At 40.9% G+C, this 25,496-nt stretch overlaps 2 protein-coding genes across 4 annotated transcripts in view; one reads left to right on the top strand and one right to left on the bottom strand.

Annotated features, from left to right (window-relative positions):
• LOC100533249 (nicotinic acetylcholine receptor alpha 1 subunit) overlaps window positions 1-25,496 on the top strand; it is a 90,223-nt gene that overhangs the window by 47,261 nt on the left and 17,466 nt on the right. For 2 of the 3 annotated variants that reach the window (XM_013079582.2, NM_001204560.1), the window contains 3 exon segments: window positions 8,454-8,498; window positions 10,730-10,839; window positions 16,639-16,776. In XM_013079582.2, coding sequence (XP_012935036.1) covers window positions 8,454-8,498; window positions 10,730-10,839; window positions 16,639-16,776 — 293 coding nt within the window. 3 annotated transcript variants of the gene reach the window in all.
• On the bottom strand, window positions 20,521-25,054 carry LOC101846698. The gene is made up of 2 exons (XM_005088866.3): window positions 23,989-25,054; window positions 20,521-22,155 (listed from the first exon to the last, which is right to left on the bottom strand). The coding sequence occupies exons 1-2, from the start codon at window positions 25,027-25,029 to the stop codon at window positions 20,635-20,637; spliced, it is 2,562 nt and encodes an 853-aa protein (XP_005088923.1). The 5' UTR covers window positions 25,030-25,054; the 3' UTR covers window positions 20,521-20,634.

Here is a 25,496-nt window from a genome sequence, read left to right on the forward strand (position 1 = left end):
TGGATGGGGTTGGAGGCATCATTGGTAGGTCCTACTTTTTTTACTTTTCCCCCCATATTTGTATCGATGTGCTTGTCTTTTTAAAATTTATTTTCCATTTATTTAGCGGACAGTTTCTGCCTTCTTGCTGAAGTGTCTTGTTGAATTTTCTTGACCTGTCGCTATGCGGACTTAGTGCACCGTCCTTGATGCTATCAGCCGTGTGTAGTAGGGAGTTCTACAATAAAAATAATATGTTGTATAAACTCTTATATTTCTCTTAAGAATGAAAACTTCAGTGTCAGCCAGCCTATACCTCTCTCTCTCCTCCCCCTCTCTCTGTCTCTGTCTCTGTCTCTCTCTCTCTCTGTTTCTTTCTCTCTCTATCTATCTCTCTCTCTCTCTCTCTCTCTCTCTCTCTCTCTCTCTCTCTCTCTCTCTCTCTCTCTCTCTCTCTCTTCTCTCTCTCTCGTTCTCCCCCTTCCCCCTTTTTTCTCCCTTAGGCGATCCTGACTTGAGTTTTTTAATTGCTTTTTATGAAAGGATAATACTTTGCTAAATACAATAAAATAATTAACTATTTTTCAGGCCGAAAGAAAGAACAAATGAAGGAATAAAAGCGTGAATAAAAGATGTCGAAATTCAATAGACAAAAGTTTTCGGAACGTTCTTGTTACCTGGACATTCTTCCTGTCTTTGCAGGCTATTGAACTCTGAGACAATACGTGTATATGTCATGAGTAATACAATCTGTCATTTCTGGAGTTTCCGGCTGCACTCGTTTTTCTATATTATGACGATATGCCATGATTGCGTGAACAATAGCATTGGATAAATGAAAATGTGGATACACAGACCACAGGAGCATACTGTGCGAAAGTAGAGAATGGGCAGTCAATCAATAGGTTGCGATATCTTCAGGCCCGTGTGATGTTAGCGGGCGGTAGAAAATCCCATACGCTCGTGCTTTGACAATGTTATGAAATTTATTACTAACATTTTCTCAAGAGGTGGCTAGTTTTGTTTAATCGAAGACAGCAGATACTCAGCTTTGATCAGCAATTTTTATAAAGCGTATATTTTCCTGGTTCCTCCAACGTACTACCGCTGTAGTATATAGATTCTTTTTTTTCTTTTTTTTTTTTTTTTTTTTGGGGGGGGGGGTGTTCATTGCCTGTTTTTTTTAATGGGGAAAAAAGTCGTTCAATGGTTTTGGTTGTTTCGTCAACGATACAATGTTTTTAACGTTTAGATAAACTTTGTGCTCGACTAGTCAATTTCTTGAAAAAAGATGCTTAAGAGCTCTTAATCTTACATGAAAACCAGAACGGAACGAGTGTGACAGCCGAGAGACTTTACTCCGTCACGGGCTGTGACCACTAACGGTTGAAAAGTAGCTCCAAACGACGTTGATTGGATTATTTGGGGGTTGAATCAACCCGAGTTCTTGGGGCCATAAGTCTTGACTACTTTGAATCCTGAGTGCAGTTAGGTCACTGTCAGCTGTTGTAAACGATATGTGTCCACCATCTACCAACCAAACCTTTCTCTTAGGCTGTTTACGTGGCTAAGAAAAAGGGATGGCTAGACATGCAAAAGGTCGCTATTGGTGGGCGTGTAGAGGGTTTACCCCTTCCTCTATCCCACCTAAGTACCACGCCAACGTAAGGAACACAGATGAGCTCAGTGAACATACAGTAGAAAAAAAGACAACTGTTGTATTTATTGTAGCTTAAGCAGCTAACTGTGATGTTAAAGTGAAAAAAAGAACAAAACAACAAAAAAAACGAAATGGTGCGCTCATATAGCATAGCGCCAAAAAAAATATATTCCTTAACAGTTTACGTGCTAGTGACACTTACAAAGGACACAGAAAAAACCGTATGCATTTACCGATGTTACACACAAAAGAGTGTTTACCAAAATGACATTCCTGTCAGATTTGATTAATGCATAGTCAAGCAGAATTTAGTTAGACAGAAGTTCGCCAGCTGCCAGTTTCTGCATTATCTTAACCTATTGGCCACACGACCAGTGTTTATTTTTAACTGTCGGATAGTTTCCGGTATTGCTTTTACGTTGCCTGTGACATCCATGAGAAAGGTTTCCATAATAACAATATTTCTGTATGCTTGCCCTTAAGAAATAAGAAATAAATTTGGCAGTTATTCCCCTAGCCCCCTTTCAGATTGCGTAGGCTCCGTCAGCTCACCCCCCCCCCACCCACCCCACACACACACCTTCTTTTCCACCTACACACCGAGTTACCCCCAAATAATGATAAAGAGTGTTCTATTCGTTCGTTTTATAAATGCGGTGCACCTGTCTTACCATCCCGCGCGCATCCGCGAAAGGAAAGTTGCGTCTTTTAGCGTTGAAAGCAATGTCGTCAACGTAACGTTTAGTTACTTTCCTCCGGGGTGTATCAAACAGTTGAAAACAAATGGGAGGGGGGGGTGACAAATCATGTTTCCTGTACGGGATTTAAAAAACGTTAAACGATGTCGTTATCCACAGTGCCCAGTTTCACCTGCCGAGTGGAAGTAAGGCTTTGCGAGAGTCAAAACACATTAACGAATCTACGTGTAGAGCATGACTATCAAGCTAAGAGAGTTGGTCGTTTGTTAGAGATTACTGTCAACTGATTATTATGCTTATTATACCTTTTTATAACCCTTTTACATTAACCTAAAGGGTGCCTGAAATGCAGTAGTTTGTTGCTAGGTCATCACAAGAGACCCGAGTTAGTTTCCCAAGTGGGGAGATTTTTATCGAATACCTCAGTCGTTTAGCTCAGATGTTGTATCCCTCACAGCCCAGGTTGACCCTAACTGGCAGAGTCGACCGCCGCCTCCTAAATTATCTAAATTGTGTCGATGGTAGCGTAAATACGCCTACATTTAAAAGAACAGCGACAAACCTTCATGTATTACTAATGTAGCCGATTAGATACTCTCACAGAAGAAGTGTTCAATATATTATGGCATCAGCAATGCTGAAATGTGTGTGCTTCACAACTGGTAGAGGGCAAAATATGTCAGCTTATGTAACTTTTAAACGTAAACAACTTAAATAAGATAAGTAATTTGAATACACTTAATTAAGAATATCGTTCGGACGTCATTAACAAGAGTGAACCATGAAAATTGCGTATGCATAGATACCTCTTGGCTGTCGTTTTAGATCTTTCCAAAATTGTGTTATCGATTTGATTTGACTTGCTATCACCCTCCTTTTAATTGGTCGGCCTGTACAGTTTTTTTTCCTTCTGTAGGGGCCTATGTCCTTTTGGGGTAGATGTAGCCTCAAAACATGGCCTGGTAAAACATTCCCAGAATCAGTTCATGGAGAAAATTCCCATTCTGAAACTGGGACACCTCTATACATCGAGGTGGAGAGCCTCCTGTCGCAAGCTTCCTTTGATGACGTAACAACTGATTGACCCTTCCTTTAATTATCGCCTCTAGACACGGAGAAACTTCTGTGAAAGGCTTGAAGAAGCCTTTGATTTCCCGTATCGCCATGTGCCGGAGTCGGACAGCCAACCAGATCGCGACAAAACCGACACCAAGTCTTTGATGTGTTTCCGCCTGCAGCTCCTCTCAGGCCGAGTGATTACCGCCCACCATTCAGGCTCTCTCTCTCTCTCTCTCTCTCTCTCTCTCTCTCTCTCTCTCTCTCTCTCTCTCTTGCCTGGTGACGGGACACACTGTTTGGACAGAAGTTCTTGCTGTCCTGAAATTGTTTCGAGTAAAGCGTCTAGAAGAGATACAAAGTCAAGAATGGAAACCTTTCAATACAGTTTGTGTTAAGTGTTTGGAAGTCAGCTTCTTCGTCTGAATGCGTCGCAAACACCCCCAGCAAAACTGCCTTTTACAAGCTGTTCTTTTTCTACCTTGAACCCACACACATAAAGTCGATTTATTGTGTTACTGCTCGAAACTGAACAGTAAAATGCAATCTTTTGACCAGTTTATCCATCTGCGCTGCTATACCTTTTCCTTACCTTTTGTGTTTATTGTAATGAAAGGCAAAAGAATGTCTCTGGAAACAGAGCCTTGAAAATTGTCTTGCTGTAGCCCATTACTCAACGAGATAGTATTTTACCATGTCGATCAATACACAAGGTTCTTTGCTGTTATCCCCCAACGCTTTCTCTCTTTTCCTTGTTTACCGCCGTAATTGGGTCAGCTTGGGTTAAATATAAATCTGCGTTTGGACAGGAATCCTTGGGGGCATAAATGGTCCCCTTCTGCGAGCGTCAAACACAAGAGGAATGATACAGTCTGCGCCTATTCACCCGTCGAGACGACAGAGACATTCGCCATAGCCCTCCTCTCCCAAGAGAGCGGGCTCAGGGGAGAGAACTAGAAGAGGACAATCACAAGGCAGATCGGCGCCTCGGCTCCCTATGACGGCCGGGATGCGATTAGGGGCAGCTAACTCTCGCCCTCGGGCGCGATAATGGGCCGAATTATGGCAGTAACCGACTTGATCTTGTCATCTCATTGGGGGCGCTGTCACTAACATTGCTGGAAGGGAAAGAGTTATGTTTTACGCACGATATTTTGAGATTCTGCAATCCTCATATATAGAAGTAGCTTTGTAGAATAGCGGTTAATGCAACATAAGCGCGCTAAATATGAGATTTATATGGAAATGAAATTTATATTCAAAGCTGGACGCCAGCTGAAACGTTTGCCGTTAATAGCATTCATCAGAGGATGAAAATAAGGAAAATTGATGCCTGAAACAGCGAAGATACACCCACAGTGAAAAAGGGACAGACAGACAGGCAGGCAGGCAGACAGACATAAAAACATACAGACAGACAGACAGACAGACAGAAAGACAGACAGACAGACAGACAGATAGACAGAGAGACAGACAGACGGATAAACAGACAAACAGGCAGACAGAAAGAGGATAGTATAAGCTTCGAAAGCCTGGCAGAGAGGGCACTCAGCAATGTATGTGTTGTTTTTTTAAAGTGTTTTGACTGCTAGATGGACGTTTGTCGTAGAAAAGTTCGACCTTAATAGTAATTGAGCACATCATTGCTCGGGGGAGAGAAAGAGGTTTGTGAGTGTGCGTGTGTGTGTGTGTGTGTGTGTGTGTGTGTGTGTGTGTGTGTGTGTGTGTGTGTGTGTGTGTGTGTGTGTGTGTGATAGAGAGAGAGACACACACAGAGAGAGAGAGGGGAGAGAGAGAGAGAGAGAGGGAGAGAGAGAGAGAGAGAGAGAGAGAGAGAGAGAGAGAGAGAGAGGGAGAGGGATTGATATGTGGCGTCGATAGCCTTGTTATGGGAAATGTTTACCTGTAGTTAGCCAATGCCCGCAATGGATAAAGAAAGAAAAATGGAGAGAGAGAGAGAGAGAGAGAGAGAGAGAGAGAGAGAGAAAGAGATGGAGAGAGAGAGAGAGAGAGAGAGAGAGAAAGAGACAGAGAGAGAAAAGAGACAGAGAGAGAGAGAGAAAGAGAGGGGGATACAGAAAATGTAATTGTAGGAGTTTGACGACCCCATTATCACAATTTTAGACTATATTGGAGACGGGCTGCTTCAACCCTGCCAGTCAGGGCCAATCCGGACAGAGACGGATACGGCTTCTCCAGCAGACAGAAAGAGACACTCGTTTAAACAAAATCTCCCTACATGAGAATTGAAATCACGTCTTCTGTTTGCGACGGCGTAGTGCATAACCAGCTGCACCGCAGACGCCGAGAGAGAGAGAGGAGGAGGTGGAGGGATGGAGAAAGAGAGAGAAAAGGGGGAGAGAGAGAGGGGGGGAGAGAGAGTGAAGGCGGGGAAGACAGGGACAGTAAATTTACGAAAAAAATACACTTTTGAAAACGTTGCCTGTGTTTCTAGTTGCAGCGCAGCCCAAATCTATTTTCTTTTTCATCGTCAAACTGATCGTAGAGTCCTATAAAATGCTCAACGGGAAGATGAGATAACTCTGTAATCATGTCAACGATCACGTTATAGACGATTTACTTGATAAGAAATTGAAATCAACATCCCATATTTTCATAATTCATGTCACCGTGACAATCGGGGCTATTTACGTATATGTGTGTCCTAGGGGTCTATTTTCTCCCAAAATGCAGCAATTGTTTTAAGGCAGTTGTTTTACCCGAAGATGATAAATTATGTCCGAAAATTGATCCAGGCACTGTGGCGCGATACACTTATATTGATGCACTTTCTTAACACAGGAATAGATTTGTGTTGTCTCAACAACTTAAGTCTACAGTTAAGACGTGTTTTTTACAGTTGTTGTTGTTGTTGTTGCTTTTGTTGTGGGGTTGGCTTTTTTTTTAATTGTTGGTATGCACCGCATGCTTTCACGAATCAAAAAAGAGACCAGAGTACTTTAAAAAATTTTACCCGAAGAGATGGTTCACTCTCCAAAGAAAAAGCATCATAGAAAAAACACCCAGCAATTATTGTCGATGTAGCTGCCGCCGTTTAAAGAAACATAGAAACGTTTTTGTCCCGTTTTTCAAATAGAATTTCTTTTCAAGGAGTGTTCGGTACTTCTCTTTGTGTGCAAGATGTGTCACTCCTTAAAATAGCATAGTACGAAATGGTAGAATGCTCATTATAACTAGATATCTCCACTGGCACTTTTGTGGACGGCTTTTTTTGTCTCTTTAATTAATCAAATAAAATAAAAACTGGTGTAGTATACGTTCTTTTCTATAATATTGTGTATTGGATCAGGGTTCTGATTTGAGTCCAAATCTATGTTGCAATGAAGATATTTTACGACACTCTCTCCCGTCTAGAGTTTTGGAAGAAGACGGGTGAGAAAACCCACTTCCCACTCCGCAAACCCACTTCGCCCGTCCATCCTATATTTATTCCAAAACAGCATAACAATGACCGTGGATGATTAATTATACTGAAAGTCGGTAATCGAACAAATAGTATTGTTTATGTATAAAACTGTTGTTGTTGTTGTTGTTGTTGTTGTTGTTGTTGTTGTTGTGGGGTTTGTTGTTGTTGTTGGGTTGTTGTTGTTGTTGTTTTTTGTTAGCGTGGTGAACATTCCTTTTCTTGCGTAGTGTTTATGTGAGGTTTTGTTTATTTTCTGAAGTAAAAGAAAAGATACTGCTCAGCTTAAATTCATGAAATGAATAAATGGGTCACTAAGATCACGTGTAGGTTCTGGGACAAGCTGAGCCCGGAGGTGAAGCTTCCAACACCGCCTCCGGTCCGGCCCGGCTGAGCGAGAGGGCAAGTGGGGAAGAGGTCCAGTTATTTTCACTGGCCCATCATCAGCGCAGTGCCGGGCGAGAAAATCCTGTTAATTATGTCAATCTAAACAGCCTGCAGGCCAGGCGCCGTTGACCAGAGAAAATGCATTAGGAAGACGTTGGTCGATGATCGCTGTCTCTGTAAAGCGGCTGACTTGTGAACTCCCGCGGGTCTTGTTGGGGCAATGAAATTACGGGCAGCCATGGGAACAAACACGCGCTGACTGCCGATACCAATTACATTTTCTGGCCTTCTTGATTGAGAGACGTCTATCTTGGAAGGCGTTGATGGTTCGTAACATGACCCCGATTAAGGTCTTGGGTAGCGTGTTTACTGACTACGCTTTTGACACAGAAAGCAAGTACACCAACTGTTGATGTATTAGTTACTTTTCTGGGGCACGTCTGTGTTTGTTTAAGAGTTTGTTTGTGCATGTGTACATTTGTGTATATGTGCAAGTTAGGGGTAGGGGTTTCATGAAAATGAGTTTGAACAAGGGGGAAACAGAGAGAAAAAGAGAGGGAGAGAGAGAGGGGGGAGAGAGAGATAGAGAGGAGAGAGATAGACAGAGAGAGAGGAGAGAGATAGATAGACATAGATAGATGGATGGATGAATAGATAGATAGATAGATAGATAGATAGATAGATAGATAGATAGATAGATAGATATACAGGTAAATAGATAGATAAATAGATAGATAAATAGATAGATTGATGCCACGTATTTTACAATAATCAAACAATTCTTTTTTAAAGGAATGATTTTGTGGAATACACGTAAAATCAGCGTTGTAAAGCATTTTTGTTTATTTCACCGGTTTTTTGTGTAGTAGGAGAAGATCTTATCCAGAGTCCAACTCTGGTTCGAGATACATAAAAATGATTTTTCTAAATCCATACTCCACTCGTTCTAATATCTTGGCCACCCATTAAATAACACATTTGCGAAATATACCCCACGCTGTGTCTTCTGGAGCATTGTACGATCAGAATTTATATAAACCAAGTGTTTTATCATAATATTTTACACATTATATAGGCTTCAACGTTTATAGATATGTTTTAATTAAAGTTGACTGACAGAATTAATGTTTGGATAATTGATACAATTTATATATATATATACATGTATATTATGTTGCGTGTCTCTCCTATTTTCAGCCGTTCACGGGACGCTGTTCTTCTTGTAATCAAGTTAATTTTCTCTTTTCAGGATGAAAAAAATCAGATTATGACAACGAACGTCTGGCTGCGACAGGTATGTAGAACGTCTTACCTTCCGTATGACAACTTTATTCTGCAGTACAGGGATAGAATTGTGGCATTTATATCAGTCAGCCTTAACATATGTACAAACTACCTCTAAATGTGTTAATTTTAAGGCTTGGGAATCTGAATAAGATAATGTAGCTACGTTATCTGCATTCCTAGTTTTAAAATTCGATATGTGTATTCATTCGCGTATTTATTATGCCTCTCTCTCTCTCTCTCTCTCTCTCTCTCTCTCTCTCCCTCTCTCTCTCTCTTTCTCTCTCTCTCTTTCTCTCTCTCTCTCTCTCTCTCTCTCTCTCTCTCAGTTCCTCTCTATATACACACACATACACTCACTGCCAACTATATCTCGAGCTCAGTTGTTTGAAGCCTCTTCCATAATTTTGCTCCTTTATTCAGTAAGCACGAACATAAAACGAGAACGGTTGACCACAAGTGTAGCGTAAGTCACTTAAATTAACAGGGATCAGCCAGGCTGGCGCATGACCACGCCATCAGTTTCTGGCCCCTATTTCCAAGCTGACCGCTGGTGATCGTAAAAGATCCATGGCGGACATCTAGACACTGAGCAGGGCTGAGGAAGACGAGGCTCTCCGATATTATAGGATTGTCGAACCGCTGAAAGTCGTGGATGTTCTTGCAGTAACACTTTAGCCTTCGTCTGGCGTCGTTGAGCTAGTAGACACGAGAATCAAGCTGTTTCGGGAATTCGGGCTCGGGAATCGAAAAACAGACATTAGAGAAAATAGCAGTAAGCTCACGCAATACGAGGAAGGTTAGATTGAAGGTTATCCTTGATGGGTACAGTCAGTGAGGTTATTTACATGGCATTCCAATTGTGTAAAGGCTGCTTGTGGCATGTTCAAGTCTCTTGTCTGTACATCGGACATGTTATATGTTTTGCTGCATCTTACTACTCTCATTATTACCTCGCTATCTCTCTGTCTCTCTGTCTCTCTGTCTCTCTGTCTCTCTCTCTCTCTCCCTCTCTCTCTCTCCCTCTATCTCTCTCTATCTCTATCTCTCGCTCTCTCTCCTTCTTTCTCTCTGCCTCTCTGTCTCTCTCGAACTTTTTTTTTCTCTTTATGTTAATATATACATGTATATGGCTCTCGTTTATGTGTTTCTATATTTTTACATACTCATGCGTGTCTGTGTGTTTCTGTGTATGTCAGTAAAACTGTCCTTTCCCCAGGCGCCGTTAGGTTTTATGTAATTGTGGTAAAGAATTTTTCCGACTATTCTGCAAACTTTCTCAGGACTTTTAAAACTAGCCGTTGCGTATCTTATGTTTTGTGGTGCAGGTGCAATAAGTATAAGCAACGTTGCTAATGTTTGTTCACTTTTAGCATTTGTTTCTTTTAGTTCTCACTATTATCCATCTATGTAGCGAATTGTCACTCCCTCTATTGACTCCATGCTAAGAACGCGCTTATTTTCCCCGAGGTATCTACAGTTCTGGGTTTTCCTTAATTTCAGTTTTTAAAACTTTGGTCATTTGATTGGTTTAATGCCCCTTTCAGCACTGCAAAGTTTTTTAAGAGGCAAGACCTTCGAATTTAATGCGTATCTCCGATGTCAGCAAAAGCATTTGCAATTGTACTTTGGTGGAAAAGAGTTAATGCTTGACCTGCATGGCGTGTTTCAGGCTTGTCTGAAGACGTTCTTGTGTTTTTTCTCTCTTTGCACGAGGCGTCCCCGTTGAACTCAGGTTTAAATTATGGAAATTCCTTCTTTGGCTTTCTGGGTAGTCTGCTGCGGGTAGTCAGAATGGAGCTTAACTAACAATGGAAGTAACTCTGCTGGTGTTGTCAGAGCTATTCACTAATTGTACTAAAATTGCATCTTCATAAATAAGTTACCCCGCTATTACTGGACTATGATAGCTCTGTATGGCTAATCGTACGTGACCCCCTTGGCCCTTTGCCTGTTCCTTTATGTTTCCTTTTACACGGTTATCTTCCTCCTACTTTCTCTCTATCTCTCTCTCTCTTTCTCTCTCTCCCTCTTTCACTCTCCCTCCCTCTCTCTCTCTCTCTCTCTCTCTCTCTCTCTCTCTCTCTCTCTCTCTCTCCCTCATTATCTCTGTAACCCTGTTTCGACTTTTTGCTTAATTCTCTCCTTCTTGACGTCCCCAATCTCCTAAAAAATAACTCTTTTGCTCGAGTACATCATCCCTCTATATATCTCCTCCTCGCTCCCTTCCACCTGGCTCAGGAATGGATAGATAGAAAGTTGACTTGGAGCGCCGCTGAGTACGGGGGCGTGGACCATCTCTACGTGCCCTCAGAGCATATTTGGCTCCCTGATATTGTCTTATACAATAAGTAAGTGTCCCCCACACACTCTCACTGACACGCCCACTCACGCCAGCACGCAAGCGCGTGAAAAACAACTAGCAAGGCGTTGATGTGAACTTCAATGTGTCTTGATGTTCTATGATTTCGTAACCCGTGTGACTATTCGTAGTGACTTGATATGCGTGAGTTTAGACGTCGTCTCACAGCCTGTCACAACCCTAGTATCATGGTGTACACTCACAAGGATATAACTCTGACGTTCCTTATATGTCGAGCACCACAAAAAAGCACAACTGAGACTATCTAGCACCGCATACGGTCCGCTCAAAATTGCTACAAGATTGAATAATCCGATTCAGAAATAACACAACCGATTTGGGGTTTTTTTTACTTGCTTTGCCGTGTGCATAGGGAAAAATCGTGCTGCATAGTCTGAATTGTGTCAGTTATGACATCAACTGCACGTGATGTTTGATGTCGTCATGATTTCACAGTTTTTCTTCTCCTCATTGTATTCTATGGCTGTAGTTCATGTACTGCAGCAGTATGATATAACTGTGTTTCTATGTGCATGCTATATTGTTTCTAATCAGCGACAAATTGTAAGATCCGCAACTCATTGTTATGCAGCGATCATGTCACATGCGGAAGTGATAAATGAAACATTCTACTAGTAGTATCAGTCCAACCTCTTACAATAAACGTTTAAGTTGTATATTATGCAAGAGTTGACTAGATTAGCACTTTTGTCAATTTTGAAAAGTGAGTAGAAATCCCTCTCATAAAGAATCACTCTCTCATTTTCTTTTTTCTACCAAATTTTGTCCTCCTCTGTTTAAAAAAATCCCCATAGCAATTTATTTCAAGAGCCTCTTCTGTTTATTAAGCTTACAACTGTAGTGCCTTGCAGTTTAGACTAGACCAATGTTTTTCTTCTCCGAAAAAAGTTTGTAAACACTGAATATGATTATTTATTTTCACGTCTTTGCATTGTACCTGTAGATTTGTTAGCTCTAGTATTTAGTAAGCATATCTTGCACGTGTGTGACTTCTGTAGCAAAAAGTCCCTTAACTTTGCACGCTGATCTCTTGAGCATGCTCAATAGTACCACTTCCAAAGTATTTCTCGACTTCTATTTTCACTGTGCCAAAAGAAAAACTGAAGCATGTTATACATAGTCCAATTGGCTGATGTGCTTCCTAAAACCTTCCGCATTAACCGATTCAACTCTAAATTAATGTGGTAATTCTCAGTATCCCACAATGATAAAATAATGTTTCCACGAAGGAATGGAATGACCTAGGCCTGCGGTGGAATCCTAAAGAGTACCACGGCATCCAGGAGTTCCTAGTCCCGTCCGAGGAAGTTTGGAGACCTGACGTGGTTCTCTTCAACAAGTGAGTTCATTTCATTCTGGCTGCCAGTAACTCAACAAGCTCTAGGGACTGGGATTAGTCGGACCCTCTCTGTACCGCTGATTAGATTATGTGGCGTGAGAGAATCTATGAAAACAAGGCGGTGCCATCATGGCCTCCACCATCCCCTTATGAACACACAGACAAACACGCACGTACACACACACACACACAGAGAGACACATACGCACGCACACACTCACACACACACACACACACACACACACGCGCGCGCGCGCGCACGCACACACACACACACATACACACATACATACATACATACATACATACATACATGTAACATACATACATACATACATACATACACACACACACACACACACACACACACACACACACACACACACACACACACAGACAGACAGACAGACAGACAGACAGACAGACACACACACACACACACACACACACACATACACACATACACACATACACACACACACACACACACACACACAGGCACTCGCGCACGCACACATGCATCCTTATCTGTTTCTTATTTACACTCCACCAAAAGGTGTATTGGTGTGCTTAGAAAGGAATGACTAATGCAATAAAGTTGTACCGAATGTACCAGTATAAACAGTTATTGCACTTGTCACCTTGTTGTGCTTTGGTTCTGGCTGTTAGGAGGAGCTTTTTAAAGACATTCTCTCTGTTTGGGTTCACTATAGAGCAGTTTTAATTCATTTACTCAGTGAAATTATTTATTAACGGCCTCCTGCTTACCTCTACGATGAGTTAATTAAATTTCACTCACTTTACCTTCTCGCTGAGTATGAGGATAGTAACGACTTCCAATTATTTATACCTCTTTGAAAGGTACAGTCTCATTCTTTTTCATTGTCATTTAACTAACTGAAATCTTTTTTCTTTTTTTCTTTTTACTTTCCATTGATCTGTACCGTACTTTTCGTTGCAGTCATTTACATTTTACATTTTCGTTTACTTCATTTTCTTTCAACTTTATTGTTGTGCAGTTGGATTGTAATTCTTTGAAATCCTGTTCTTTTTTAACATAAGTGTTTGATCACCCTCTTTATTTTAGTACGTTTTCAAAATGTGAACTTGGGTTCATTTCGCCTTGAAATTTTTTTTTACTTGTTTTGTCATTTCTTTCAGAACTTTTAACAAGAACATGGTTTTGTTATTTAGATAAGTGAAAAAGTGTTTTCCTTTTCTTAGAGAAAATCTAAACATGATGTGGATTTAATTTATTTCCAGCTCTCTTTCACTTGTATTGATCTGTCTACTGGCGAATTGTCGTATGGTTCAGTGGTAGTGGCTTTCCTTGCGGTTGATCAGCAAACTAGCTTCAGTCAAAACATTTTTATGCATTCTTATTACATTTGGCATTCTGTAATATCATAGATAGACTGCTTTGGGGTTTTGTTTTACTAAGAACCAAAAAAAATGTTCGGTATAGAATATATTATACTTTTGACTTTGATTATTACATTCGTTTTGACAAAAATTACTATTCTCAGCCTAGATGGCGTTAAAATCTCTTTTGCTGAGGGTCGTACCTTTTGGAAGTTGATTTGTTTAAGCGTAAAACATTGAAACCGTGCTTCTCATTATGTAGAAAAATCATTGAGAAGTTAATGCCAATCATCTGTATTAAAAAGCACATGGACTGTTGCTGTTCTTAGTATAGTGTAGACGGTGTGCATTAAAACACGTCTATCAACGTGCTCTATTGTGATTTGTTGACGCTAAGTGGGCATTTAGATCAAAGTGCTTGAAATAAGTATGGACATGTCGACGTAAGGTTGAATATTCTTGTTCTTGTAATAGTTGTTCTACATTTAACCAAATAGAATCCGCGAGATGTGTTTGCCAGCAATGGGTTACATCGTTTGTGTTATCACCATAGATAGGTTGGAAGTCTCTTCCGTCATCGACTTGGTGAATTAGACCTTTTAGATTAAAACAATCAAAGTATTGAACGTTTCGAGAAGGCGTTACCACATGACACAGTGACGCACATGCCAAGGGGGGGGGGGGTCAGGTAAATGTATAAAACTTATGAAGAGTATTATCCCATGGTACAACTGGTTCAGTGAGGACACATATAACACTAATTAAGTGAAAGGTGTGCATGATACTGACCACTCCTGGACCTGTACTCAAGTTTTACTGATACTGTTAATAGTCAAATGAATGATTGAGAACGTAGAATTTCGAGTCGCAAGTTTTGCTTTTGGATTAATTGTTGGCAGTCTTAAATCGTTTTATAGAGCGAATGTGTTTTATTTTGAATGTCATAATTGTTTCACTTCTCTTGTAAAGGAAGTTAGAGTCGTAAATGCGTCTGTGTCCGTACGTTATGTGCATATGCCTGTATGTGTGATGGTATGTATGTTTGCGTGTTTTTATGTCTGTATGTGTGTTTCTATGACAAGACAGGGGTCGGGTGAAAAACTAAAGGAGGGTTTCAGTAGCGAAGAAATGAGAAGCAAGCGGAAAAAAGACTGATTTGAAGAGAACGTAAATAAAAGGGGACAACAGATTCATGCTTAGGACAAATGGGTGTACTGTTATGATTGTCTTACTTTTCACACCTATCTTCAAATCTTGCTTCATCTTTCTTCACGAAATGTAGTAAACTGTGTTGCATTGCTTGTTATCTACACAGTAGCGATGGAACTTGATATTAAAGTTTGTGAATTATATTTTTAAAAACCATAAATCGGTCTTTATTAATGTATAATTATTTTTTCCTTTTATTATTCCTCAATTCAACCCACTTTGTTTATATTTTTTGTCCAGGTATGGTTCAGTAACTTTATTGAGTAACAGTAACATTTGTATGTTTTGTGAAAATATTTTCCCGGGTTATCAAATGAAACAAACTCACTTGTTTTTCTTGTTTTATTACAGCTGTGGCTTTGTCCTGCTTAATTGTCTAATATTCCAAAAGATCTGATTCGAAGTAGTGTTTATTTGGTTTCGCTTTAGAAAAAAAGAACAATAAATGTTTGCTTAATTATAGTTATGTATTTATCCTGCTTAATGCCTATTTAATGGACTTTTGTTTAACCAGATAGTAATATTATTAGAATATATAGAATTATGATGATTTCTCTTTAATGTGACTTAGTTTTAGCAGTAAAATGCTGAGCATTACGTTGGCCAGTATTTAAGAGCATTAGTAATGATGACCCATCATGAATTCAGTTTCCTTTGTATAATTTTTCAGACAGATCTAATTTGCAAAGTTTTTTTCCATTTCCAAAAAAATTCAATCTACAGCTTAATTTTTGCTCTACAACGTCGAATAAAGACAAGCTAAAGAAGAAAACAACTCTTTGCACCAGGCCTCCATTGGTTTATTCCCAGCTTTTCTCTTTTTGTATAAGATGAAAGAAATACGTTTTTATTGGTCTTGAAGAAATTAGAATGGTCATTATATTTTTATGTTATAAAGAATGAGCGGTTTAATAAATTATATATCGAATGGGTTGCTTCAAAGCTGATGGTCACATGCAGCAAGCCATGGATGCAATGTACCGGTCAAAGAAATAATAACATATTAAATGTTCTGAATTTTAATCCAAAAAAGGTAACCCTTCATACCATTCCGCCCCTTTCATTTTAAAATCTGCCACTGTTTCTATTTTAAGCCCCATTTGAACGAATTTAAGTTGCCCCTCGGGAAGACTGTGAAACACTCTGCGACCCATGGCTGAAGATAACGTTCGGCCAACGACGCCAATACACCTTGTGTACAACCTTTTGCTTGTTGCTATTTACGTTCAGAGTAACCAAATTGACCTTTCTGATTGAAGTTCTTGCATATCTTATCATTTCCTTTGGGTTTCTAATACCCCTCGTCATACACATGCCTATACGGCATACAAAAATAGGTGCATTATTTAGCCGAAGTATGGACCTCACGCTAAACCTTGCCTTGGCAGTGCATGAGTGATGTTGATATATTATTTTTATAGTCGTTGTACTTCGATTATACTCAACACACATTGATCCCTCTATGGATCTATTTGTGGCAAAAGTTGGATTTAAAACAAGCTGGCCTTCTGTAGATGTCAGTAAATCATAAAAAGCAAACTGCGTTCTGATCCCGGAGGATATGGCACTCTGTTTTTTATTTGCTTGTTCTAAATTTCGTTTAGAAAATACCTGCAGGCCAATATGTTTGTAATTCGTTTTACCATTGTTCATGAGAATTTGAAAATATAAAGACGATGTGTGTCTTCTACTGAACATCCCTAAGGTTGTTTTTTTTTCTCTTTTTCATTTTAGGTAGAACAAATTTTTTATACTATTTGCTTCTGAAGTTACCCCTGTCTTTACGACAGAATAATATTATTACTGCATTACCTATTTCCGAAAGTCAAGTGCTGATTAGATACCTCTGTCTTTCAGCGCGGATGGTAACTATGAGGTTACACTGATGACCAAGGCAACATTGCACGCCAATGGCAACGTCGTGTGGGAACCTCCGGCCATCTACAAAAGCTCGTGCACGATCGACGTGGAGTTCTTTCCCTTTGATGAGCAAAGGTTGGTTGACTATTCAGCGTATCGGTTATTGATAGTGTTATTTTTGTTTCGCGTGTATGTGTTTTTGCTACTGTTAGTACAAAATAGGGTGTGCTTTTTTCTTTGCGTTTTTGTTTTGTTTTTGTTGTGTGGTTGTTGTTGGGGGGGGGGGGGTTGGGGGGGTCTAGAGGATGACACGAGTATCTCGGTCTTTCTACTAGAATATTGTATCGTTTCCGGTCCGGGTTGACCTTGACACGCTGTGTGGAAGTCTGCCCCCTGAATTGTTTAAATTTTGTCGAAGGGGGCGTAAAAAATACTTCTTTTTCTAAGTTTAATAAATGATACACGTGGGTGTTATTATTTAGATTATTTAGATTTATTCTGTTAACGTAAACGTAGTGTCACTCTTTGTTTGCTTTGATACTTACATTTGTCTTATTTAAGGATATCTGTCTGTTCTAATGTACGTTTCTATGCTGTAATGGTTAGATTGTTAGCCGTTGCATGTTGACATCATGAGTTGGATTCCAGAGTGCATAAGTGTTATACTGAGTATATTCGCCTTTCTTTTAGTATACTCAGATACTGTTTTCGTCTGACGAGGATAGGGTCCTGGCAGGCAGGGCCTAAGCAATGTACCCCAAAATGATTGGAATTGTGTCGATGGCGGACCAAAACATTTACAAATACAAGTTTACACTTTGCTAAACTACATTTTTATGAACTGAAACCACTCAGGACAGGAAGAAGTCCTTGGAAAAGCAGTCTTCACCGCTCACTTCCATTCGTTAGATATAACGAAATGCATAAATCCGTTTCGTGAAAAATGTAAGCTCTCAAGCTGTACTGATCAGAACTTAAAGGTCTCCAATCTTTTTACTGAGTATTGTATGATTCTGTGTATAGTCGAATACACAGAGAGTTCTAGAAATAACGTTACTAAGTTATACTTGTCAGTGTTCTTATATAAACTCACTGCTTTGCTGATGCCGAACACGGTTTTAAATGAAGAAGGAGAGGGGGAAGTTTTACAAATTACTTTTTAACGTTGCATGTGACTGTGTGACTCGCTAGTTTGCTGATGCCGGAACATGGGTTTGATGAACGTCATCTGCTCCTACTTTGTTCTCAGTGTGTCTATTCTTCTTGCCTTTTTGGCAATATATGACAGTGTTATATTATTACCTTAAACTACAGTTCTACAACAATAATAACAACAATATTAACGTAACTAAATGTTGCGTTCGGCCTGGAGTCTTGTGTGCAAATTGTAATAATGTAGGGCATTGTCAGTTCAGTTTTAAAATCTGACTCTCGTCTTTGTCTTCTTCATGCCTATTTGAAGAAAATAAGTTCCTCCATTCTTCTGTCCCTTCTTTGACGGGGTGGCGCTACGTGTATCGTACGAAGAGGTTTCAAGTGTTGTTTTATCTTCAAATTTGTTCTTTGCTTATTTCCTTGACAGCTCTAATCTTGACTCCGTAAAACTAACATTTAAAGTCATTCGTTCTTTGTGAACGGTAATCTTGCTATTGAGATAAGATAAAGGAAAAAGTAGGGGAGGGTGGCCACGCCGGGAAGGGGTGGGGGCAGAGGAGTTGGATAATAAATTCTCCTTCGGTCGTGATCCACTTTCATACCGTGAACCTTTGAAACCAGGACCAGAGAAGGATTCCCGGCTTCAATAGGGTGTCACCACCCACCCCAGGGGCTGTTAATGAAGTCGTAGCGGTTCAAGAATTGAACCCGTTTATCCATCACGCACATCGACCCCTGTAACAAACCCGACAAGCTCAATCCCAGACACTCGCCGTTGCATCATGTGACTACAGCTCTCACTCTTTTTCCAAGAAGGCCGGGAGATAATCAGTTGGCCAGTCGTTCTCCTGACAGAGCAGAGGACACGCGGCTGACCTGTCTGACAGCTGGGGGGTCTTACAGATCCGTGGCAGGCCCAGGGACTTGGCTTTTTGTTTTATTTTATTTTATTTTTTTATGAGACGAGCCCGATAGCTCAAATACAGTAGAACCTGCTCTTTTGTTTTAGTAAAGGTTTTACGGCGCTAGCAACTGCATAAGGTCATATGAGCGCCAGAAGATTAGAGGTGTTACAAGAGAGTAACAAACATAAAAAAGAAGGAGGGGAGATAAAGACGATAGATGTTTGATAGGAAGAAGGAGCAAACCACACCAGAGCACCCGCGAACCACCCACGAACCTGCTCTAACAACCACCTGACCAATACAATAACCTGTACAAACGACCACTCCCCGCTTCTCCCATTGCGTTCATTTTCATCGACGTTATAATGACACTGTCCAAGAGAATTATAATGTCTTAGATGTTTACTTTTCTCCTCAACAATGGCTGTTTGTCTTAGATAGGTTCGACCGTATATTTTAAAACTCTGGAACAGCCTGAATTTGTACGTTAATTACTTATCCGTAAAATATCTCTCTATCTCTCTTTCTCTCTTTCTCAACCTTTCTTTCTTGTTTTCTTTGTCCCTCTGGCTCTCTCTCTCTCTCTCTCTCTCTCTCTCTCTCTCTCTCTCTCTCTCTCTCTCTCTCTCTCTCTCTCTCTCTCTCTCTCTCTGTGTGTGTTTCCCTGAGCGAGTGACTTCCCCAGCAGGCAAATCGCTATGTTCCGTAGCGTTGTAATGACTCATGCCTTCCTGTCAATGAGGTCGTCTGTTGTGTCGGACTCCTCGCTTGAGCTGCTGCTTCTGTCAGTTGAAAGTCTTCCCGACCTTTTTTATCTTGAGATGACCGGATTCTTCAATGTCCAGCCACCCTAAGGCGCAGAAAACTGCATGCATCGATTTTTTATTCCAGATTCATGGAAAGAATGGAACAAACAAAAATAACGCGAAATGAGAAATGTTCGAGGTGTTCTAGTTCTAGTGCTCAAATGTGAAGATTTGTTTTCAAGTTCAAGAAAGCTTTTTCTTTCCTCTTCTCCGTGAGATAATTCTAATTCGGTCTAAAAATTGTTTTTGACACACAAGCATTTCACCTAGATCTTAGAAAACCACATTCTTCAAGAAAGAATGAAACATCTGTTCTAAACTCGAAGTTAGACGTACATACGTGTCTGGTTTGTTTAAGAAGAGGGAGGGCAGGATTGCGAGCTTAATAAAGCCTCTTATTACATTAGATTTGAAACATAATAGGATAGAAACAAAAAAACAACAACATTCGAACTGAAATAAAAGATAAAGTTGGGTCGATGGGATCAGGTAAAGAAAACGAATGTGGTGGGCATCTCATAGAATAGTGCTGAGAAAACAATTTTATCATTTCTAAATCCGGGTTTGAAAATCATCTGAGAAGGCGTTACGCGTGAAAGAGTCCTGGAGATATAGCTAGAAATCAAACGTGCCTCTTTCTGGTATAAAGCGTTTCAGAATAAATTTAAAATAGAAATATGAAATCACCAAAACCATTGCTAGGAGAAGGTTGCAATAGTAACCTTGTACCGGTCATAATGTATAATTTAAGATACAGATGAAACTGAAAAAACCATTGTCAAAACTTCAGCCCAAATTTCAAATAGATCCTTTAAAGACAAACAGAATTGAGAAAACATTTCTCTGTTGATATAAGTACGTTGCGATAGATTCCAAGTTCTAGGACGCTAAATCTGAAGACTTTATAAAAAATGTTTTTAAAACTCAGCAAAGTATTGAAGAAAATTTCACTTCCAAACTGTAAGAAAGCAAAAATAAATACAACTATAAAAGTGGTATTTTTCAATCTTTGTCTCGATTCTTTTTTATTTCTTGACAATAAACATTTATTTGTGCCTCCTTTGTTTAATTTTGTTTGTTTCTTTACTTGTAATTTCTACATATTTGATTCTGACTGATCTCTTATGTTATTCATTCATTGAGACCGTCGTCTCCTCACTGATGAAGCCCGCAACACCAATCGGCGGACCTCTGTGGACTTGCCCAGGCCGGTGTGTCTTCCACCATTCGTCTATCCTGGTCAGCAGGAATTGGTTACTTGTTGTTCTGTTAGTCGATGGCAGCTGGGGCGTGACTGTTGGATGTAACGGAGCTTCGGAAGTCCCCGCAGATTGCCTCGTGGTGAAGCCTCGTCTAAAGCGATCAAATATACTAGCCATGTTCTTTAACCCTCTTTCGATTATTGTTGGTCGACTTGTTTCTCCGTACCCCACTTCGTCTGTCACAGGGAAGGGCACAGGTGAGGGATCAGTTGTAGTGTCCGCATCAAGCCTTGTCCTAGTGTGAGAAACTACGTTGTTATAGCCGGTTCTATTTTTGCGGGCAGGCAATGTTCTTGATTCAGGTGTATGTATGCGTACTGTCTTTGTGATTGCCACTTTTACTGGATCGTTCTTCTTTTCCGTCCAGTCTCTTTGTTGTGTGCCTATCTCTACTTGTGTTTCTTGTCTCTGCTGAAAAGAGCCGCTTTCTGTGTCCAGTTGCCATGATGGCGCCTCATTCTGATTAGTGAGACGGGTGGTGGAGGAACCTGTGTCAGAGTAATTTGTAGAAGTCGTCTCTTCGATGTCTTCCGATGGCTCAGTAGATTCATCTTCTGTTTCGGCGAGAGAGCTTACGCTGGAAGCAGTGCGCCGACTTCGCTGGCTCGTCCGCTGCGAGTGAACTCTGCTCGTGGGCCGCCTGAGTTTGAGTCGTGTTGAGAATCTAGAGGTGCGGTCACTGGAATACTCAGTGGAATACACGTTGGTACTCTGAGCTTTTCCAGTGCCGGATGAAGTATATGAAATACGAGTTCTGTCAGATTGCAAAGTTTTCGATTCATCTTGTTTGGATGGAACGAACGTTGCTTCTGAGATGGTGCCGAATCCAATGTCTTCGGTATTTTCAACAGAATCATTTTCTGAATCGCTTGTTGTGTTAATTTCTGAATCCCCAATGATGCTGCCCTTTTCCATTTTCGCCAGTTCAGATTCTAACGTCAAATCGCAGGGTCGATTGAACACGTTCTGGACTCCTACATCCGGTGAAAAGTCCAACTTGCTGGGAAATTCTGAAAGTCTGGCCCTGTCGTCGGTGGTACTTTCTTCGTTAGATATTTCTACCACTCGGCGTCTCGATTTTTTCGGCCGGAAAGAGCGTTTGGGAAAGTTAAGTTTCAGTTTGTCAGTAAAGTTCTCTTGTTTTGCTAACTTCCAAATCCAGTTTTCGGACAATCTAGTCGATCTTCTCACAGGTCTCACGCGTCTATGCTGTGACGTCACGACAAACTTTCCTCGAATGTGCGGGGTCTTTCGCCAGCGTCTGGGCAACTTTCCTGTCTTGTACACCTTTTCCAGAGAGAGCATGTTCCGGAAGTAGGCCGAGGCTCCTGTGATACACCATAACGTCATCCCAAGGCCAAGCAGACTGAACACCACACCGAGAACCTGTGAGACAGAAGGATAATGATAATAATTACCTTTAAATAGTGCATACCCATGCTCACTGTAAAACATGCTGTATGCGCTTTACAACTATTGTTACACCCCCCCCCCCCCCCAAAGCAGACCCTCTGAGAACACCCAGAAACATTCTTGGCTTCCAGGGAAGCATTCAGTGCAAGCTGCGGATATCATGCGCTCAAACACTATCAAACTGACAAGTCGTTCACTGTCTATAGTCGGATACCAATTTCCACCAGGATGAAGTGAGGAAAATACGTGTAAAATGCCTTTCACAAAGACACAACGTCGGGCCCCTGGTGGGATTCGAACCCATGACCTTACGGACATAACAGTAGCGAGCCAATTAGGGTGGTCAGTGTGTTCCACATGGACTGGTCACTAATAAGAACAGTTAAGAAGACACAAATACCGTTTTTGGGACACTTGAAACAACATAAAGGCCCAGAACGTCTTGCTCTCACTGGAAAGATAGACGGCAAGTGAGGCAGAGTAACTTATGTGGAAAACCGTAAGAGAATACGGACAGGGAGAGACTAGGATAATAATATTATTGAGATTTTCTGAAAAGTAATATTTTGATTTTTTTCATCTGAGCAAAGAAATTATTGGGGATCCATAATCGCCGATGTATGTTTCTGATCTGGCACTTCACGGTGATGAGTGTGTTAAAAATAATCTGTATTGAAATTCAAGCCTGAAAATAGTGTGTCTAAACATTCTTATGGAAGCAATGTGCTAACAAAATGTTTAAACTTTTATCGCCTTATAATGGACAGGAAAGACAATTTTTAAAATCAGCATTTATCGAAGAACTTGGCCATTAAAGGACTGTGTAAATGGAACGGATAGTGATTTTTATACCGAGTTCTATTCAAATCCAATATCTCTTTGACTTGGCCCTAAAATCGCTTGATCAGTGCAACATAACTCGGTTTTTATATGAAATTTTACGACTCTTTTTCGTTATAAAAATACACTCTCGTAAAGTCATTGGTCCTTTATTTGGTACTTGAATCTTATGATCGAGTAATTGAGTACTTATAGGGCCAATTAGATACTTGTTTTGTGCAATCAGAAGTTTGATTCCCTCCCTTTGTATAACAAAATGCAAGTAAATGTGGATGGTAAAGATTGTGTTCAAATGTGCATGAACCTCCTTAAAGCCTGTGTGAGAATTATCGTTTAAGAACTGTGAAACAGAATCCACTTTAGAACAATAGCACTTGATCTATCAAACAGAAGGTCGAAGTTGAAATCCAAGTGGGATCTTAAATGCTTTTCTGTCTTTCCAAGAATATTTCCTCTCAGACCGTTGTCCTGGTGGATGTCTAAACTTTTTACTTTTGTAATGACTCTCATTGTGTCCAGTAAGGTGTAAGGATTGACAAACAGAACAGAACCCCCCGGAGGCAGTGCCACTGACTGAAGTGTCTTTAGGCCATTTCCAAAGGGGGAACATTTCTCGGTCGAGCATAGTAGAATTGCAAATGGGCTGACTCATGTCATGCTCATAAACGTGCCTGATCTACAACAGGGAACTGCTACTTTTTCTTTCCTTATCCTTACTATTGTCATTTTCTTCGACTTCTTTTGTATGTTTGTCACTTTCTTGTGACCTGCTATTTGGGGTGCCTTGATAGTCGAAGCAGACTTTGTGCTGTCGAAGCTGGAGAGGTGAGCAGTCTAAGTCTGATTCCCTGTAAAGACTTGTCTGTTGACACCCACCCCCTGGCGCTCATATGACCTTATGCTGTTGCGAGCGCCGTAAAACCCTCTACCATAAAAAATATAAACAGAACAGTGTAAAGGGCTCACCATATTTGGCGTCATTTCTGGGTGGATCAGAGACTGGTAGGGGTACGTTTGTTGTTCGGCTATTGTGTCACACAGAGGACCGGACCGACCTCTCACACAGGCAGTACATCGTCCGGAGAAAGGGTTACACAGACGCAGGAAGCAAAAGTCGCTGCAGTTTTGCAAGCAACTTTCCCCGTAGTGTCCCTCCGAGCAGACTGTGTCACAGACCTCGCCGCTGTACCCAGCCGTGCAGCCCTGGATACACTCGCCGTTCTCGTGGTGGCACGGTGTTCCTGGCAGGCAGGTGGCGGGGCACTGGGAGAGGCACTCTGCACCGTATGTCCCGTTTGGACACGCTAAGTCGCAGAATTTCCCGAAATAACCAGGAATACATCCTTGTAGACACCTGCCTGTCACGTGATTACATTTGCTATGTTTACAACTCTGGGCACAGGTGCTTTGGCACTGGTCGCCAAAATACCCCTCACTGCACCTTATACTGCACTTCCCTCCAATGAAGCCTGGCTGGCATTTTTCGCATTCACCATTCTCCCTCGTGCAGTTTTTACTGAGGCAGTGTTCAGGACAGCGCGTTCTACATTCCCTGCCGTAGACGCCTTGTATACATTCATCACAGTACCCTGAATGTTTTTCACAATCCTGTGCACACAAAGAATCACATTTGAGAGAGCAGTTCATACCATAGTACCCAGGTATGCATTCTTCGCACACATTGCCTTCACACTCAGATCCAGAGAAACACGCACCTATGCAAGTTGCATTGCAGGTATTGTTGGAGCCGCTTACCACCGTCACGGTGTGGTCAACGCAGGTGTAGAGACAAGTCCCGTTGTACCTGCGACATTCTCTTACTCCACATGGACACAACGTGTGCTTGCTGTTGCATTTCTCGCCGTGAGAATAGTTTAAACAGGTGTCAGAGCATGATACCCCAGAGTAGCAGCTGTTGTCCAAATAGTTTTCGTGAGCAGATGGCAAAGATAGAGGCCAGATGAACAAAGCTGCTGTCAGTACCAAAGACAGCACGACTGCCGCCATAAGTGTGTGGCAAAAGCTCTACGTTAAGTCCTCCTAGTTATTACCTTTTTATGTTGCTCCTTCCGTTTCTATAGAGAGCGATCAAGCAAAATAATTGGAAATACCCAGTTGTTGATTTTTTTAGTATGACGGTTCATAGCTATGATGAGCCATGAGTCGAATTATTGCCATTGTAATGCGAATGTAAGTCGTGTTTCGAGGGGGGAGGGGGTGTTGTTGTTTGGGGGATCTTTGATGATTTGGTTTGGTTTTGGTTTACTTTTCTGATTTTCAAAGTAAATAAAAACTAAAATAGTATTACTGTGACCCTTTCTTTTCTTATTGTTTTTGTTTTGTTATTATGGTCTGAATGATCCTGCAATGCATCTGTATCATAAAATACCAAGATAGTGTCGTCATATGTGAGGCAGCGTGGTGAAATCAGGCGCTCGTCAAAATAATCAAAGTGAAGAAACTGGCGTTTTTTC

The sequence above is a fragment of the Aplysia californica genome, unplaced genomic scaffold (genome assembly GCF_000002075.1).
Source record: "Aplysia californica isolate F4 #8 unplaced genomic scaffold, AplCal3.0 scaffold00001, whole genome shotgun sequence".
Taxonomy (NCBI): Eukaryota; Metazoa; Mollusca; class Gastropoda; order Aplysiida; family Aplysiidae; genus Aplysia; species Aplysia californica.